At 41.7% G+C, this 20,229-nt stretch overlaps 1 protein-coding gene across 1 annotated transcript in view; it reads right to left on the reverse strand.

Moving 5' to 3' along the window:
- ppp1r12a (protein phosphatase 1, regulatory subunit 12A) overlaps nucleotides 1–20,229 on the reverse strand; it is a 48,253-nt gene that overhangs the window by 10,928 nt on the left and 17,096 nt on the right. The window contains exons 2-13 of the mRNA XM_079582480.1: nucleotides 10,221–10,351; nucleotides 8,114–8,232; nucleotides 5,256–5,415; nucleotides 5,023–5,167; nucleotides 4,885–4,959; nucleotides 4,728–4,813; nucleotides 4,422–4,579; nucleotides 3,851–3,972; nucleotides 2,205–2,429; nucleotides 2,036–2,127; nucleotides 1,685–1,801; nucleotides 615–767 (exon numbers count right to left, since the gene is read on the reverse strand). Coding sequence (XP_079438606.1) covers nucleotides 615–767; nucleotides 1,685–1,801; nucleotides 2,036–2,127; nucleotides 2,205–2,429; nucleotides 3,851–3,972; nucleotides 4,422–4,579; nucleotides 4,728–4,813; nucleotides 4,885–4,959; nucleotides 5,023–5,167; nucleotides 5,256–5,415; nucleotides 8,114–8,232; nucleotides 10,221–10,351 — 1,583 coding nt within the window. The remainder of the gene's footprint in view (nucleotides 1–614; nucleotides 768–1,684; nucleotides 1,802–2,035; nucleotides 2,128–2,204; nucleotides 2,430–3,850; nucleotides 3,973–4,421; nucleotides 4,580–4,727; nucleotides 4,814–4,884; nucleotides 4,960–5,022; nucleotides 5,168–5,255; nucleotides 5,416–8,113; nucleotides 8,233–10,220; nucleotides 10,352–20,229) is intronic.

Consider the following 20,229-nt stretch of genomic DNA (forward strand, 5'->3'; position numbering starts at 1 on the left):
CACAGGCATAACCTTTATCTGATAATAATCTCTTTCCAAAAAGGAAATCTACAAATGTTTATTATTGTTGATTATTTTTTGTGAAGGATTACTTCTCAAACGTGCCACGTTTATCTTTTGGCTGAGACTGGCCAACATCACACATGTTTTTGAATCTTGTGACCACTGTTGGACATACTGTATGTGCTGGTAGAGAAGAGGTTTAATTCTATGCCAGTTTTGGTTTCATCTGAAAGGCTCAGTAAATAAAGCCACATCAACCATAATCATGGTCACAATTACATTTTACATTTTGACGGTTATCATAGTTAGCATCAATAATAGTGACGTCATGTGAACGCAACCTATTGCATATGGTGTAGAGGTTGCAAAAATATACTTCTGCAACAGGTTTTACCTTTAAAATATGTGACTTATGTTATATTCAACCACTAATTTGCACTACATACTAAGAGCTGAAACAATTTAAGAATTATGTTGAGTTTTTATTAGTTCAAACTTGTTTGTCACATTGGATTTAACATGACAAACAGTATGAAGTCAAACACAAAAAAATGCTAAGCAGAAATGAGAGTCAGAGGAGACAGTGTTGAGATGCCCGGTGAGGCATGTACCTGCGGTAAATGCTGTAAGACTGGTAGTAAGAGGAGGGTGGCTGCCAGGGTTTAGTGCTACAGGTGTTAGGGTCCAAGCTGGAGGTGGACGAAGACTTGGCTGGCACGTCCCGCGTGCTGCCGCTCCGCCCTAGCGCTAGCGTATGAGACGTGCTGTGGTGTTGGCAGGTGGGTGGCAAAACACGTGGTTAGCGTGGTGGTGTGCACACACAAATACTTCAAACACACATGTGCACAAAAGTACTCAAATTGCTTAGAATAGTATAAGTGCAACAAACTAGACAAAGAATGGACAGAAACACATTTGCAGCATTGAAATGCTTTTTGTACAACTTACAGTTGACTTGAACTGTGACAGATAATATTACGTCTAATGCAAGATATGATTGTTGTCAATAAGACAAACATGCATGAGGCCTTTGTTTCTAGAAAATAAGAAACAGGATACTAAATGATTTTCATAAAGGTTATACCTTACACTCTGTCTAATTGTCTGCACTTAACTCATGCCCGGTGTACATAGCACATTTTTTTGTCTAATCGGATTTTTAGATGTCACATTGCAAACGTGGTGTTTGTAAAATCAAAGAGAATAGTAGCTATGACCAAAGTTTATCACAGCAACTTTCAGGCTCCAGACAGTGTGTGTTTAGCAGAGGCAGGTGCTGCATGCTAGCGCTGTTTATTTCCACGGAAAAGAACAAGGAAAGTAAAATGCGGAGTCGGACCCGTTCAATCCTGGCTTGTGTTGCTTGTGAATAGCGGCTCTCTGATGTATTTGTTGATGAGACACTGTCAGAGATCCTAGTTGCAGTGAGAGGATGGCTCACTCTGCAGCTCGTGTTCCAAAGTATCAGACACAGCCTGATGACGGTCACAGCTCTTCTTTGGTCGTACGACGGTTCTATCTTAAATCTTTGTTCCTGTCTCACTGTGTGACCTACAAATTTGAGCTAAGATTTTCCCCACGGCGAGGCTTCGTCCATTGCAGACGGCCAAAATTGTGCAGTGTACACCCGGCTTTAACCAAAGTATGATGGTGAAAAGAGGACGTTGCCCCTGTAGCTAACCTGCGCTGGTAGCTGGAGGTTCTGTTGGTGGAGGTGCTTCCTTCATTGTTCCTCAGGTCGTCATCCCAGCGTCTCCGAGTGTAGGAGCCGCTGCGTATTAGATTTGTACTAGAGTCCCTAGGGAACCACAAGCTACAATAGTACCCCAGACTTTCATCAAAATACACTAAAGGTGACATATTTAGATTTGGCATTTCCATTTCCCCATGTCCCATTAGACCTGTCCCAGTCCAAAACAGTATAATAATACAACACCCCATGCAGAGCAGTGTGAACATTTCCTTACAACACAGCAGTGAGCTGGAGCTGCTCAGGCTAAAGCATGTTGTTGCAGAAGCACAATGGCTTTACCTGTTTTCCTTCTCATCAATATCCGAAGTACTGGCCAGTCTCCTGGGAATAGTGGGAGCCACATATGCAAGCCGGGTTCCTTTATCTTTATCCTGGAAATGAAAATGATAATTTTCAGAATGGTCAGAAACAAACCGGTTTCACTGATGATTCAAATAAGAGATCAGACCTTCTCTTTCTCTTTATTGTCCAGAGACGACGACAGACGTGGACTTGAAGCTGAGCGCATCACCCCTGACGTATCCTTTTCTCTTTGAGCTTCCTTGGTGGCTGTGATCTCTGCTAGTGCCCCGTAGCTGCCAGTTTTCCTCAAACCCAGACGCCATGACGCAGGAGATTCATCTTTTCTCTCCTCCTCTACTTTAGCAGTGACCTTTGCGGTAGGCTGAACAACCTGACAAAATGCCGGGCAAAGTTAGAGTGTGCTTTTAAACTAAAGCATAATAAAAAAAAAAGTAAAAACGCAAGGTAAATACAGTGGGTGAGGATCACGAACACATTCAAATCAACAAAGCTTAATTCCCGGAACAACATTCAGTTTAACAAACATTGTAAAAACATGCTTTGTAAGGTATTAAGATAAAAAGACACTCCTAATAAGACCGTTACATGCAGTTCTCCGAAATGTTTGCTGAATTTTTAAAGGAAGGGATTCTTGAATGCGGTGGTAAAATAATGTGCAAAAATCCGCCAATAGAATTAGCAAATGATACTTGTTAAAAGAATCAGTGGAACATAAAACAAAGCAACATTTGGATAGTCTTGTGAAAACAACACTAGGGGAGGGGAGCTGAGAACCGGAGGTTCACCGTTATTAGCTAAATCAGACCACAGCGGGACAGTAGTGTTAGGTCTTAGTGCTCAGTGCATGAACAGAGACAGAACAAGGCCAGTGCACACCAAAGCCTCACCATAGGTTTTTTGGGACCAAGAGAAATGCCAGTTTTGCGCAAGCCTTGACGCCACAATGCAGGACAGCCGGGCTCCGCCACAGGCATGAGGGGAGTATTATATTCAAACTACATCGAATTAAGGCAAGAGCCCGGGATGAAAGAGAAATGCAGTAAGAGTGAGGGACAGGACACAGAAAGGCCATAATGAAAAAAAGAAGAAGATGAAAAGCAAAAGAAGCAGACATGTGTAAAAGTCTGAAACACAATACTTGCTTTGACAGCAAGTATCGCATTTTTAAGCAATATTTTGTGGTACTGAAGCTAAAGAGCAAATGACATTTGACCGGATTTTCTGAGAGTTGTTAGAGAGAGGACAATGTGATGTGGGTTAACTTAAGTTGAGAAGAGCCCCTTCACAAATCCAAACCCTTTTATCAATTGCATTAAGCGCAACATTTAAGTTGTCAGTATATCATTTAGATTTTGTGATGGTAACTCAGACAATAAATGTTTCATCCCATTCATAAATAGGATAAGATATATCTTATTAGTGATATGTTATGACGTTACATGGACAGCAGATGGCAGCAGACTCAAATGAGAACTCTGGTGCAGCGTCATTCCACACATGCACTCATTATGAAACATTTATCCATGTCATGATAAACAACAAAAAGCACCAGAATCAGTTTGACTAACCACTCATGCACTTGAAGTCTGCATTACGCCTTTCAAACAAAGGAACAGGAACATACTGAACAACATGCATTAGTATCGTTTCTTACAAACATGAGACTTAAAAGATTGTTCTTCAATCAGAACAACATTTCAGTGTGTGTGCGCTGGGGAACAACAAGCGGAATCGTTGGAGTGCTCAACTACATAGATGATGTATTATGTCACTGTATGCTACAGCACATACCTTTTTCACCGGTGAAGTTGGCGTCGTCACCTGGTTGGTTGGACTCGAAGGAGATGAGACAGTGACGCTGGAAGGGGCAGTTGTTGTGCTGTTGCTGACCACCACAGACGGTTTGCTCTTTTCTGAAGCATTAAAAAAATAAAAAATAAAAATAAAAATGTGGGAATTCACATATATTAAAAGGTGCATTACATAACTTTTTATGTGAAGAAAATAAAAACTCTTGATATTTGTGCATTTTAGTGAATCGGTGGCGTTATGAGTGCAGCGTGGCACCGTTGCTTTCCCTTACAGTATTCTCTATGACGCTCCAGAATAACATTGCTTTGGGGTTTCTGGACAGTTTCTGGTATGAAACCCGTAAAACAATTGATCCTGTAGCGTCATAAAGGCCACTGTGAGGGAAAGCAAAGGTGCCACGCTGCACTCATAACGCCACCGAGTCACTAAAAGGTAAAATACTGTATGTACAAATATTTTCTTTTTTTTTTCTTTTCCCCTTCACATAAAAAGTTGCATAGTGCATCTTGAATCAACTTCTTTATAATGGGTGCATGAAATCCCACTGTACCTGCTTCTGTTTCGGACTCAGAATCTTCCTCGTCCTCATCCTCACTGGAGCAGCTTGATTCGTCCTTCTTTCCTTCATCCTCTTCATCCACTTTCTCCGCTTCTAAGGTCTCAATGCGTGGGGCAGTCTTCTCTGGTTCAAGAAGCACCGTTTCTTTGCTGGAAAGAAAGCACACAAAGGTTATAAGGTTTGTGGTGCTTGTTCAACTCACACATGGGAGGTGATGGGTCAAAGCAACAGAGTCCATGGCTTAACTTAACTACAAAGTTGATAAAGTAAATGGAGATTTTTACTGATGTGACTTACCTCTTCAGGGGTTTCAGCAACTGGTTGTTGTCTCCTGTGGTGCTCGTTTCAATCAAAGGTGACTTATCTTTCTTCTCACTCATCAGCTGCATTCAAAAAGACATCCATAAGACAAAAAAATCAAACACATTCAAGCTAGTGGTGCAACAGAGCTTACCAGATTTTGTTTCTTTTGTAGTTCTTCTAGGTATCCCAGAACATCCTCATCTGCTACATCAAAAGCCGTTTGACCCTAAGCAAAAATATCAGCGTGATCAGTTTTAAAGTGACCAGAAGAGACAGGCAAGTGACTCACCATTTTATTAATGAGGTCCATGTCACACATATGTTCCACCAGTATCCGGCAGGCTTCCTCTTTGCCCCAGTGTGCTGCTGCATGTAGAGGAGTCCAGCCATCAAAGTCCTTAATATTTACATCATACCCTGCTTGAATTAAAAGTCTGCAAAAAAAGCAGTGGAAGGAGAAGCACATTGAGTCATAAATCATGTAATGCAGACGTGAACGTGGTCACATTAGCACGTTCTTACTTTAAAACCTCAGCATATCCTTTAGCAGCTGCAACATGGAGTGCTGTGCCTCCAGACTTTGTGTGTCGGACATCTTGGATCTGGCCACTGTTGAGCCACTGCCGAGCATCCCTCAGCATGACCCGCTCCTCCTCTTTTCGAGCCGCTTCGATGTCCACCCCTGGTCGAACAGAACACATGAGTGAAATTGGACTTTGATGACCAAATAAACAAAGATTCCCTGTGGAAAATATTATTTGTAATATAAACAATTGATATATTTGAAAATTGTTAAAGAAACTGGCCACCATTTTTCCATGCTGAGATGTGTTCTTATCCGAGCTTAGACGAGTTGATGCGTACCCGTTTGGTCTTTACGTGTGCGCTCAGTCACGCAAAAAGACCAAAGATGTTGTTAGCATTTAGCCTCTCCTCCTCTCCTCTATGGGGCCAAACGGGGGGGATGTTAGAAGCGACCAAGCTCTTCCATGTTTCCCTTATTTCCCCTTAGGAGCACTTCGACACCCACGCCGTAAAGACCTTACTGTTTAATTTTGTGTAACTATACTTGGATCGTGTAACTACTCACGTAACCGTATTTTAATAAGGAAGACGGAAGAGCTTGGTCGCTTCTAACATCCCCCCGTTTGGCCCCATAGAGGAGAGGAGGAGAGGCTAAACGCTAACAACATCTTTGGTCTTTTTGCGTGACTGAGCGCACACATAAAGACCAGACAATTACGCATCAACTTGTCTAAGCTCAGGTAAGAACATATCTGTGCAAAAACGGTGGCCTGTTCCTTTAAAGTTTCTTCAGTCTTTGTTCTTAATGTTTGAAGCACATTTATCAAAATTGGCAAAAGTCAAACGTGCAATGTTTGTGTAAGCTCTCAGTGGAACAGGAGCTTTCCATCAAAGTCCGTGCTTGATAGTTTACAAAGTGAAGATAACTGCTGGTAATGATCCAATGTCAGTATCAAACATTGGTTTCAAGAAAGAAGATGCAATATTCAAGTGAAGAAAGAGATCAGTGGGTCGAATTGGCAGAGGTTTTTACAAGCGAACAGCACATCCCCTACCTGAGAATTAAATAAGAGATAAAGACAATTCAAAAGGCTAAAAAAGGTACTGCTTTACCCTCCATCACATCAACAATGGGTGGCTTGTTTTCATTTTTTAGCGATATGCAACAGCAGACAGATGATCTTCATTTACTACAATCAATAACATTAAATGCTAAATGGGAGATGATCCCAGAGCTGTTGCTGCTGCTGATGAGAAACCATGGGCTCTGTCTAACACGTTTAACCGTTGACATGACAGAGTCTCAGAGAGGGAATATTAACACATACACCAGTTACACAACAGCCCGTTGCATAATGCTGCCTTCTACCTCTGACACAGAAGAGGCTTATGTGCATGTCTTCAGGATAGTCACATATACTCTCTTTAGCACTATTTATTTAGTCTGTGGCTGTGAAGTGAAGCTCAGACCCCAAGTACAATTGAGTACAGAATCATAAGGTCTAGGGCAGGGGCAGGTTGGTCAGGGCACGATTTTTATTCGATGTATAAAATGGGGGAAGAGACAAAATCTTTTGGGGCCAGAAGGTATGTGCAGGAGGGCTCATGAGACCAGGGTCAGCAACAGTTTTAGAGGTTGAGATACACAGTATGTACAACCAAAGACAAAACAACTGAGTATTCCCATTTGTTACGATTAGTTGTTCTTGAGTGTGACAAAAGGAAAAAAGGAGCTACTAGAACAAACTTCACTAAAGAGGTTGAAATTCTAGCTCACATGCAGGACTTTCCTTCTCTGTACACCATGAAGTGAAAAGTGGAGGCGTCCTGTAGCTTATGCCTTATGAGCTGTGCGGCAACTCTTGGGCGTTGAGCCAGTGAACACATATATGAAGTCCCACAGCAAAGGGGAGGGGCTTTAATCATTTCAAGAATGCCCAAGCCAAAAATAGACAAACTTAGCTTTTCAGGTTTGGATCAGTCACATGAGAGGTCACAACACAATCACTCTTCTCTGTTATGTAAGAGCAGGGATGCCAAAAGTGCGGCCCGAGGGCCAAATGTGGCACTGAGACAAATGTCTTGCTGAATCGGCAAACATCATCAAAGGTGGTCCTTTTTATTTCAAGTTTAATCATTCTACACAATTCTAACCTCAACAACTAACACTTTATTGTGAGACAGAGCTGGCATTAATACAGGGTGGGGCACGGTTCAAACTAGGGCTGCCCGATTAGAGACAAAATAATCTGGATTATTTTCTGCCTAATGTAGGTGGAAAAACGCTATATATAAATTGAGACCATTACCATTTACTTAGAAGCATCTCACCAACACAGCTCACTGTTGAGTTTTGGATTAATCTACAGAAGGAGCAGCCAGGGCAAAGAATACAAGAGGATTCAAAACTTCTGCATTAGTCTGCTGTGAACTTGTAGTTATGCTGCATGAAAAACGATCTGCTATAGAGCCTAAGCGTGTGATGTCACCACATAACAAAAGACAATTGAGTGGCTATGTCTGCAATGTTAATCTTCAAAGGTTTAATTTCTATTTAGATTTAAACAGAGATACAGTAGAATCTGCATGCCCTCAATAGGGACATTACGCGCTCCGATGACGGCATCCTTAATAATTGTTTTGTTTTGATTACGCTATTTTTATAATTGCGTAGTGTAGAAAAACAAAATCGTAATCAAATTTCGATTAATTGCACAGCCCTAGTTTACACCCCTGCATAAGATAACTAGCAGCAGGCCAGTGTACAGAGAGTGCTGCTTACATTAACACACATTCTCTGCCAATCATGATGCGGCATCCTCCTAAAATGTATTACACAAAAAACAAATTCCCACCTTGTCGGTTGATCTCGTTCTGAAGGAGCTGCTCCATTGCCTCCTCTTCAGCAATGTCCAGAGGCGTCTCTCCCTCACTGTTCACAACTCCAACATGGGCACCTTGGCCGATTAAATATCTAAAACAAAAAGGAAATTAGTTCATTAGACAGCGGACATTATCAGATTTAAAAGCAATCTCAGTGACTGAAAACATTCCCACATTAACAATGTTGCATTCTGTTTTCTTTCATTATTAATGATGTCAAAACAGCAAGAAGGCAAAATACAAACAACTTACTGAACTTCATCTATTGCCAAAGATCTTTCCAAGATTTCATTAAGAGTAATTTTATTGTTCATCATTTTATTGTAAAATTTTAATCAGTAAGCTACAGTGAAGAGCGTCTCCCCTCCCCCTCTCTGTGTCTCGTGTCTTGGTAAAAGCCATTCATTATTCATTATGTTTTGGCAAATCTTATTCATAACTCACTTTGCATTGTCTTTTTTTATGGTGAAATGGAGGCGCTGGGAGGGCGTGACACGAGTTGGGTTCATGTCTACAGATTTCCAAAGCAGGTGAGATCTATAAAGCACAGGCTGCGTGGAGAGGAGCGCACAGAGGGTTTTATAAATCCGGATTTTCTGTGCCGTGTGCCAAATGTATCTATTAGGCATGTGCTTCTGCTGAGCAAAAACTCTACGCAGTGTTTTATAAATGAGACCCAGGCTCCGTACAGGCACCACGGTGGTGTAGCTGTTAGTGCTTGAGCTTCACAGCAAGAAGGTCCTGGGTTCGGTCCCTTTCTGTGTGGAGAATGCATGTTCTCCCCGTGTCTGTGTAGGTTTCCTCCAAGTACTCTGGTTTCCCCTACCACTAAAAACATTGGTGAATCCTCCAAGTGATGCTTTAGCCTGGCTCCACATCTGGCGATGGGTCACTGAGCGCTGCACTGGGGTCTACCCCTGCTCCTTACGGGTTGCCACAGCGGCATCAAAGGTAAAACGCAGAGGGCAATAAAGTATATCTTACCTTGCCTTACCTGAGCGGCGGTCCATAACTGATTCATCAGACCGCTTTCAAGTACTACAATCAATATCTAATTTCCGGATTATAAGCCACTACTTTTTGAACACGCTTTGAACCTTGTGGCTCATACAACGACACAGTAAATGTTTTAGATTTTTATGCTACTGAATATTGTGTCATGTTATCAATAACAATGCACCTGAGTCCCAAAATACTGGGCTATTTCTAATGAAAGAAGTCCAATTTGAGAAAGACATTATAACAGGTCCAGATCCAAACAAAGCTGTGAACGTGGAGATGGTGGAGAGCTCATGCAGTTCCTTTCAGACGTACCCCACTCATCTGCAATTTAACTCGGACAGGTGGCAAACCCTATCGCTGTTTTCCTCGAGCTTTGTCCACGTTGTTTACTGACCACCGGCACGAGGGCAGCAGGATGCCCTCCCACGCCTGTGGCTTCTAGTGTAAAATAAATGCTTTTCATTCTCTCACCGCTGAAATATTATGGAAGGACAAAGCACAGCGTGTGTTAAATTAATCAAAAGCCAGCCACGCGCGATTGTGCAGACTTCCCGAGGAGGACGGCTCTAAACACGGCCACACTCCCGGGGAGCAGTAGCTGTGCAGGTAGCGCTTTGGTTTGACAGAACCCACGCGAGTTTAAAAGAATAATATAATCACACTTTTAAAGTTTAAAGTACTTAACACACTCTTATAAAAGTAAAAATGTACCTGTGGGCCACTGTACTCTTGAAAAATGTGACTGGGCACAAAGAAAAATCCTATATTGCCAGTGTGCTGATGGCGCTTCAAATGCACTTGTAACAGCGTGAACAGCTGTGGCTTATATTCAGGTACGCTCAGTAGTCCGAAAATAACGGTAATTATGAATAATAAGAATATATTTTCCAGTATGTTATGGAAAATGTAAAATCCATTAAATGAAGCGCAGAGGGCAGTCAACACTACACCTGTCAGTCACGCAGCCCCAGGAAGTGTAAACACAGGTGCGTCGTATGATTTGTAATGGTTTGACATGATGAAGAAGTTCCATCAAATCACTAATCACCTTTTGTTACAAGAACCTTCAATACTTACTCTGCGATATCCATGTATCCACAGGAGGCGGCCGCGTGGAGGGGGATCCAGCCCTCGTTATCAGGCTGGTTGATGTTGGCCCCATGCTCCACGAGGAAGGTCACCATGTCTACATTGTCATCTATACAGGCCTGTGAACAGAGAACACAGCACGGGGTTAGCTTAGGTCTGGATTTACAGGTCGTAGTGCCCTGTTACAGGAAGCTTGAAGAAAGCATTACAAGCCTTGACCGTTTGCTGCATGCTCCCAGAACTGCAGAGGAATGTTGGCAGCTATGGAGCTCCCAAAATGCTTGCACATAGTAGAGGTGCTTGAAATACCACATAGCATAGTACTAGCAATGGACAGTGGGATGCACTGGCAGTTGTGTCTTGCATAGTTTTGTGTTTGTGATTGTATATATTATGAGCTGCACGTCGCCAACGCTAAAGACAAGTAGTCTAAATGTCAGGTCGAAGTTTGTGTACTTACTATATTGCCATTTGAACATCATTATCCTCATTTTTATGACATGATATGATGGTTGCTACAGTTATATAATTCAGAAACTCCTCAACGCAGTCCCCTGCACAGTGTCTTTTGGCGCTGGTTGCTATGACAACATCAGCATTGAGTGGGGAAACAGCTTCACACGCGGCAGCCTCACGTTCAGGGCACACGACTCTCTGGCTAGAATTCTTTTCCAAATTTGGTCCGTGTGCGGCCCCTACATGGCCAGGGAACCAGAGCTCCACAGAGAGCTTATCTGCAGCGTGGTGTTTGTATACGAGCCTGTGTTTCTCCAGGTGCGGGCCCACGCTCAGCCAAAACGGGTTTATCTTCATGTTCAGATGGCAGACGGCAACACACAAATGAGCACTATCATGATGTAATAATCACTAAACACGTCTGAGTGCAGTGATGCACAAAAGCACATTTATCAGGAAAATGTGGTAATTTGTGTGCAACATGACTTCCTGTTTGAGCATAATAAACTATCCTTCTTCACAGTGTGAGCGGAGCCTCTGCTCGATCGAGAGTTTAGCCAGTACATTTATTATTATCTCATCTACATTGTCTTCTTTTCTAAAAATGGAAACAAGCCCCTTAAGGCAAACTCTGTGCTGACCTGCCTCAGTGTGTCACAGCCTTCATCAGCATCAGCCCCTGAAGCCCAACAAAAGAAATCCCATAATGGCTGCAGTTGACAGGTGCCCTTCCACATGAATATGAGCAGTGAAGTGACTACAAGAACCAGCAAATGTAAGTTCATGATTTTGACATAAAGCTGTTAGTCCCAGTGTTGGCTTGGATGTTCACTGAGAACGTAATTCTACTAGCAAGCACAACAACCAGATCAAAATCAGTAAATCACAGTAATGTTCATTCGTGCATTATACATCACTCATGAATTGATTTTAATGGAAAATGGAAATGTGTGTTCTGTAAATGCAGTTGCACTGTACAGTTTTAATGCAAAGCATGGCTGAATCATGTCTCAAATCGAATCTGCTCTGGGAAGCTAATGTAGCCGGAAAACATAAGTACTACTAGCCTAATCAATGGGTACAGGATGATCCATTAGCTCTGACACTACAGCTTAATGGACATTACTGTGTGTAGGCAGCCATAGGAGTTACATGAGCTGGTGGAAAATAATGTGTTGCACACAGTATTTTTCTTTTACTAATTATCAAACCTTCTATCACAATTTTCAAATCGCATTATACTGGCCAAAGAATTTATATATATATATATATATATATATATATATATATATATATATATATATATATATATATATATATATATAATTTTATTATTAAAGCTCATACATACTTCACAAGACGCAATAACTTCTTGTTCTTGCACCCTGAGCTGCAGAAGGTCTTGTGAAGTATGATGTATGAGCCTTTATTCATACATCACAAGAATGAGTCAGTTTCTGCTTAAACTAAAACCACCCAAACTATCACATGTCATATTTTTGCTGGCCATAACATGTAAACATTCACAGAACAGCAAGGAATAAGTGAGTGGTTAGTTTAAACACTGTTAACTCATTCTTGTGACTTTAATAAAGATCAGACATTTTATGTGCCTGTTATTGACTTCTTCTTTTTTTTTCCTTTTTTTTTTTGTGCCACTGTCAAAAAAAAAAAAGGAACTAAAAGGAAGAGAGGTCATATAGATTTCTTTGACAGTAACGCAGAGGAAGCTTCTGTCAGGTAGAAGCATTTCTTTGCCAACACTCTTTGCGCTATTTTCATTTATTTTTTGCCATAAAAAAATGTATCTATAAAATAGATATCTATAAAATTCCGACAAAATGTTATTTAATATTGATCTCTGTATCGCGAGTATCATGATGATATCGCTGCATAAACGGTGGCTCTGTTGTTTGTGACCCCAGCACTTATGAGCAAAAAATTGAAACAACATGTCTCTCTCTTGCCATCTCTACCCCCTTCAAACATCAAAGCTTGGTCTACAGCACCTTTCAGCTGGGCCTGGACTGACATACCAGTGAAGAAATTCCCAGATAAGTAACACTCTTAGCCTTGGGGGCTTGAGGCATCAGCGCTCTGGCCACTCCTCACGGCTGCGTCATGAGCTTAGAGCGCAGCCATTTCCACAAAAGGAATTCCTTGTTACCGCTGCATGGAAATATGAGCGCATTATGTGTGCGAGGAGTGCGGCAGCAAAGTGAGAAAAGCAGGGAATGAAACTTAACAAAAGATCAGTTCAAAAGAAAGCTCATCTATTAAATGAGATGTATTTCTTCTCTGATAATCCACAGTATCCAGACTTATTTCAGAGCAACATCTGAGGTTTGATTCCCAGTGTCGACTGATGAGTTTACTGGTTCTCCCATAAACTAACTTTCTGAATGGATTTACTGTGGCCCACTCATCTGGCTCTGGAAGTTCCTGGCTCCTATGGACTTTCCATTGAAACTTTTTTGCCCCTCTTTAAGTCATTATTGAACAGTGGCTTGTCATTCATACTTTTGTCTTACCATGGGAAACATCGTCCTAATTTTATCCTTTGACTATTTTTATCTTTGCCCTATTTTTGAATACAGGTAGCTGATTCATGAACTTAGACATACCTTTTATACAAACCTCAAAACTACAAAACAACAACGGCTTTCCTCGAGTTTCATTTAATGGACAAAAAAATGTCTAATTCCAATGACGATTATTGAGATTGACCAAAGTAAAGATTGAGATTTAAAATATTTTTTTATCAACTGTCCAGCTCTGTGCACTGTAAGGTTGATAACACTTCATTATAAAGTTTCCTCATCTTAAAGCAAACATTCCCAGCACATAAAGAGCACCTCATTCTAGAGCTGTGGTTTCCAATTTATTTCCTTCAAATATTATTGATGACCTGGCCATCTGAGCAGACAAAGCTCCAGAAATCTCGACAAGCTTGACAGGGTCGGGGAGAAGTTGCTCAAATACTGCTCTAAATCATATTTTGTACCTCACCATTTGATCCCTGTATTGTGCTGGTTTTCATGCTCGTACAAAACCAAATGTGTGTCAATGCCCAAGTGACTTCAAGTAGTGTGCTCAATAGTGTGTTTATGTCTGGAACAAAGAGTTGTCCCTCCTGTGCATTTGGCAGGGTTCAGAAGGCCAGAGGGGAAAGGCAGGGGGAGGAGGAGCTGCAGAGACCAGCTGGGTCCCTCTTCTTTCACGCACACACACACACACACACATACATACACACACACACACTGTAGCTGCTGCTGCTACTGAGCACGGCCATATATGGCCCTGGGATTCCCAAGGAGTGCAGAGAGGAGAAAAATACTGCACTCATTCTGTACATTTGACATGGCATTCTGCATTACAGCCAATACAAGGTATAAAATGTAATGTGTGGGGAGTGAGACCAAAGGCAGAAAGATGGTAGAATAAATCCCATAAAGACATCTGCAAAACACATAATCAAATCTGGAATCTCTCCACCTGAGAACTGAGCTAAATGTGGCACCAACGTGGATTCAACACAAACGACATGGCGTGTAAATGAACTAAGCACTGGCTGAGGCTTGAAAGAGTTCACCGGCGCTGAATGCCAAAGATGCTATTTCCCCGTGGCTGCAGCTGCAGGAGCCTTTGAGCTCCAGGTTGTATGTGCTCTGCACATGCTCACTTCACCTGGGCCCAGTCTGCTATCACCAACCCCTCACACACTCTGATCACATCAGTTGATCTGACTCTGGAACTGTAGCGCGAGGGCCGGCACACCGCCACGTGCACACCACCGTGCGTGCCGCTTGTTTTCGGGCAGTTTTAAATCAGCGCTTTACCCACCTGTCACTGCTTTTGCCCAAAGCTGCTCTCCTGGCCCCAGCAGAGGGGGGGAGAAATACGCAAAGATCATGAAAAAATCATGGACTTTTGGGACTGGGGAAGAACAAAGAAGGGATACGTCTATGACAGGGTAGCGATGAGCTGACCATGAGACAAAAGGCCGTGGTCTTGCAACTCCTCCAGCGCTGCAAGGACTGTTAATATGCATGTCTATCATTATATGCTACTCTTAGGACGACTTTTATTTTGTGCACATTAATACAGATTTGTCCCTTGAGGCTCAAAATCTCATTAGCAAGAGAGACCCGTTTCAAACATATAAGTTATAAACAGTACAAATAAAAATTCACAGCTTCACGAATACATCATGACATGGCTAGAAAATGTCTAGTTAAAACAACAGCAATTTCCTATAAACACATTGTCCAGACCTTTTAATAAAACTCTTAATTTTCTAAGTTGTTCCAGCTGGAGGGACCTGAGATGGCCTTTTTTCCCAGCTCTGTGTGCACTGCTGGGACACTGAAGGAGACAGGAGTCCTGGGAGCGGATGCGGAGATGGCTCACTCTGCGTGTGAAGCAACATGACAAGTATGAAGGCACTAGTTGGAGAATAGACTTGCAAATAAACAGATGCCATGTTAAACGTCTTGCATGGTGTAATGATGACGGCTGAGGGATACACGTTTGGCGAACAGTGAAGAGGCGGCGTAATACATGTCCCACACATAAACAAAACAAAGGATATTAAATCCACACCTTTGGACTATTTCGCAAAGCGCAGTTGAACGTGCCATCAGCACACTGCAAATAGAATGGAAGCCCACATTTATCGCATACGACAAACGCGGTTACCAAGTGTTTTTATTGACATTTACGCTTCAATGTGCCAATAAAACTGAAAGTGATAGAGACTTTCTATTTTTTGCATTGGAAAGAGCGCGCATTTTATAAAGACTTCTTCTCTGCTCTACACTTATTGCCTTTAAGTCTAAACTGAAGGGAGAACAGACCTGAGTGACGCACTGGGAAAGACGCACGGTTAGCTTATAGGCTAGAGCACTTTTGGACTGGGAATCGCGCCGTAGCAGTGGCTCCTCCTGAAGTCAATGATTGCAACGGTTTCACGCGTCCAAATAGACACACAAGCACGATTTGTCCGGTAAGGCATGTGTGTACAAAATCTGTAGATAAAAAACTAGAACTAGAATATTTCACTTATTTCACTTATCTAATGGGTGAAAAACAGCCAATCAGAAGTGTGTTTCCCCCCTGCCGTTGTGTCCTGTGCTGGCTATAATCTGCTGCTAACATGAGAGAGAACAGAGAGCCGGTGACAGATTCACGTCTGCATTGCGCATGAAGTAGATAAGATGGCACCAAAGCAAAACACTCACTCCTGTATTGGGCTAATCTGTGCATTTTTTTCCAGCATCATGTGGTAGAATCCATGCTAAACTCTTTCGTGGGGCTATCCGTCTTCATTTATCTCAGAATTACAAAAATCATCGGCCTCGGACCCACTCTGTTCATGTGTTGAACTGACTTGAGTGTGGTCCTCGTTGTACACATTCCCTCGTCCTTTTCACAAAAGTTAAAAAGCTCTTCCTTCACAAAGAGCACCTGCACAGTGCTGTTTCGCAGGAATACGCTTCATATTTTTCAGGATGTCCATCCACAAGCGGTGATGGACATGCAATAACTTAACTCGTCTACTCTTCCATCATGATTTACAGCCAATGTAATGTAATTCCGATATTAATACATTTCATTGGCAACTTGAGGCGGAACAGGTCAACTACATCTTTTGGGCTTGTCCACTGTTTTGGAAGGATAGCTCTATAAAATGTTTTAGTCCTGGCTTCAATCTCTGCACTGCAAGTCTGAAGGGCACCTAAACTGTTCATATTGATAAAATGATAAATAATTTGTCCTAGGGCTGGGCAATTATTCGAAATGTTATCAAAATCGCAATCTCTTCTTTGGTCAGTCTCAATAATCGTCATGGGACTTCATAATCGGCAGGTTTACGACCATTTCTTTGGCACGAGCAGGACCTAGTTTGGGAGTTTGGACGAGACAATGGAAGATTTTTGTGCGTTAAATGAGACCTGATGAAAGCATTTGTTTTTGTGAATAAAAGATGCATCTAATTTTATGAATAAGCAAGATGTATTTAATTTATTATGGAAAAAAAAAAGTTAAAATAAATCAGGATCGATCAATATGGGGAAAATAATCGTGACAATATGTCCTACTTCTCATACCGTCTTGAGCATATTGCAGCTGTACTGGACGGCAACAAATTAAACCTACATCAGGGGCGGGTGTTTCATTTTCACAAGGGGCCACATCAGAAACCTGAATTGAGTCAGAGCTGCGCCAACAATAACTCAAACTTATTCCGCTCAACTTTATCTTGTTGTACAGTGCGCTAAGTACTGTGTATTTTGAAAAGCTGATAATGGTATTTGGTAGAACTATCACTTTCTGTAAATATTTAGCCATATCACAGCAAGGCCTAAACCACATGTAAACCAGGCCAAAAACAGGTCTATGACAAAACTAAACAAGACCAAGGCAACAATGACACTTAGGTGAACTACTGTGCTTCAAGTCCAGACTTAAAGAGAAAAAAAGCAACAAAAAAAAACTCAGCGGGATCAGTCGTCAAACATGCTGCTTTTCACCTCTTTATCTAATGATTCTCGCTCGCCTGGTCAATCAAGCGTCCATTTGGCAAAACTCAACTTCTTTTGCATAATCCACAACAATAGGCCTGTCTTCCACCTGCCCTGTGCCCATCGCTGCTTCCATTACATTTCTAAAGTGGTAAATAAGCCATTAATACTTCTACTGTGGTCAATGTTTTGGTCCAGAGAGAAGCACATTTGAGAGAGGCAGCATGGGAGATGCATTCAGGGACCGTAAGAAGTGCAGGAAAGGCGAGTTGTTTTTCACAAATGCGCGGAAAATTGGGACAAATGTATAACAGTCGGGTTCTCCAGTGGGGAGGTAATAGTGTGCAACAGAGTACACAGATGTTTGCAAATAGTCGTGTGTACAGGAACATGCTGTGGGGATAACAGCGGAACCAGAGCACACTCTCGAGCGGAGCCTCCAAAAGGAAATAAGAAAAATAAACAGTCACTTCCTGTATCACAAAGTTTCACAGACTGATCCCTCAGACCATCAGTGAACTTTGACACAAAATGATTCTTGTAACTTTAGAAAGGTTCGAAGCAGAATTTCAATATGCAATGAGAAGAAATGGGAGACAAAAAAAATATTTCAGTACATTGTTTTATTGAAAACCACCATTAAAAACTGAAATAGTCTGTGGATTCAGTGCCATTTTCTGTGAGGTATAGACACTCACTGTCATGACGTCCTGGTGGCAAAGGCACACAAAAAAAAATCTTGTTTAGACCGTGGTCGGGATGTTAAGCTGCATAAGCTGGACCTCTCACAGCACGCCATCGCTACTGAGGCGGGACGCAGTAAAACAGTGATTTTTAATTTCTTAGATGATCCTGAGGGTTATGGAACAAAAAGGTCAAGTGGAAGACTGAAAAAAATGTCCCCAGTAATGAGCCGGAGCATCTGATTGGCTGTCCGTCAAGACACTAGATGATCCTCTACTCAAATGAAGGCCGTTACTGGCCGTTTTGATCCATAAATAAACCTCAGGACCTTTTAAAAGATTCAAAATGACTGTTTTACTGTGTCCCGCCTCAGTCTACGAGAGGCCCTGCTTATAGAGGTCAACAACCCGAACAGGGTTTAAACAAGTGTTTTTTTGAATATTGAAGTTCTACTTGGAACCTTGTTAAGATTCAACCATGCAAAATTTGAATTTTTGCCATTTTTCACATGGTTTTAAACTTTTGATCAGAACTGTAATATACACTTCCGCTCAAAGGTTTGGGGTCACTTAAAATGTTCTTATTTTTAAATATATAAAAAAAAACACTGCTTTTTCAATGAGGATAACATTAAATTATTTAAGACGGAAATGGGAGCTTTTTAATGGAATACCTACATAGGTGAGCAGAGGTGCATTTCTAGCACCTTTCGCTCCAGTGCTAATACATTCAAATTTGTTTATGTAGTGGCATTTCAGTAAAACATGAGCATTGTGGCACAAAAATGTGCTCATAGACTTCCATCCGTCAGAGGTCAGAGGTGCACGATTTTATCTATGTCAGCTGACCATGATGTGCGCTACACCATGTGTTTTTGTTTATATCTCAGTCTACATTTTACCATCACATTGTTGTTTGTAGTCCAATGCAGCAAGAAGCTGTATGCTGTACGACTTGTAACAGTCTAGCGCTCAAAAGGGTCAGATCATTAGTAATTCAACCCCCAATTTCCACCTATGTACCATGAGAACCAGTGACCCAATGCCATGTTCTACAATTGCAGGGAACAATTATAAATGACGAAACTATTGCAACATTTATAACATTTCTATGAGGCCTCATTCATTTCGGTCAAAGTCACCATTTTCATGCAGCTTTCCTCTCCACACCTCAGAAGCTCAATCTTCTGCTTAATTCAACACAGTTTAACTGCAGGCTGAACACACTAATGAGTCCGTCCAAAACAAGCAAGCTTTTCAGACTAAATCCTCCTAAACTGCAGGCGCTACAAAGGATTTTTGTCAATCAATAAACAGCCAAGGACTTTCTACATTTCTATTTGCGCTTCATAAGTCCCATTTTAGAGACATTTTCTGTTTGTTTTTTCAACATGTTGAACAGAATCTGCAAACATTCGGGTACATAATGAACGCACACCAGAACATTTCATTTAACAGTTCTCACTTCACGGAAAAAATATCGGGATATATATCGCATATCGATATTCAACCTAAATATATCGGGATGTGACTTTTGGTCTATATCGGCCAGCGTCTCGGTGTGTGTTGGCCATAACGCTGTCCTTTACAGCTCCTAGCGTGTCTTTTTTTAAATTGGAATATTGATGATAATGCATGTGCCGTCTATGCGAACAATGCACCAAAACTCAAATATTTTGGAACCACGTGCAGAGCTGGATACAGCATCTCAATGAAGACCCGAGCCCCGTCTCCAGAGACAACGTAGCCTTTGGCAGCCCTTGGTATTAGAGACGTTGGCTGTAGTTGAAGAGAGACACTGAGCCACAGGAAAGGAAATAACAAGCTGAAGTCATCCCAGAAGCATCTCGTACACCTCCACACTCGCTGACACGCTGAGCCCATTACACTGGGGACACCTGCTGAGATTCTGTTTTTTATTAAGCAGTGAATAAACAATCAAAAGGCAAAGAAATTACGTAAAGCATTTAAATGACAGTATCCAATTTTAATAACCAGCCACATAAATCACATGATATGGAGACACAATCCACCTTTAAGAGACGGTCAAGTGTGTTGCTGTATAGTTAGTTTGACTGTACGTGGCAGCCAGCTCCAAACTGAGGAATTACACTTTTGACCCCGGGTGAACCAGTTCTAACCTGCACTAAAGATTATTTCAAGCTCGGTCTTAAAGCAGTGAACCAGAGTCATCTCCCAGTGACATTCATCGGCACCAAATTCACACTTTTGCTTGCTTGAATTTGTACTTGAGAAACGGATGCCATATGAAACAAAATCGTCTCCCTTCCAATTGAACGTGCTTCAATACATCCTGAAGCAAATGTAATCCAA

The sequence above is a fragment of the Gobius niger genome (genome assembly GCF_951799975.1).
Source record: "Gobius niger genome assembly, chromosome: 2".
Classification (NCBI taxonomy): domain Eukaryota; kingdom Metazoa; phylum Chordata; class Actinopteri; order Gobiiformes; family Gobiidae; genus Gobius; species Gobius niger.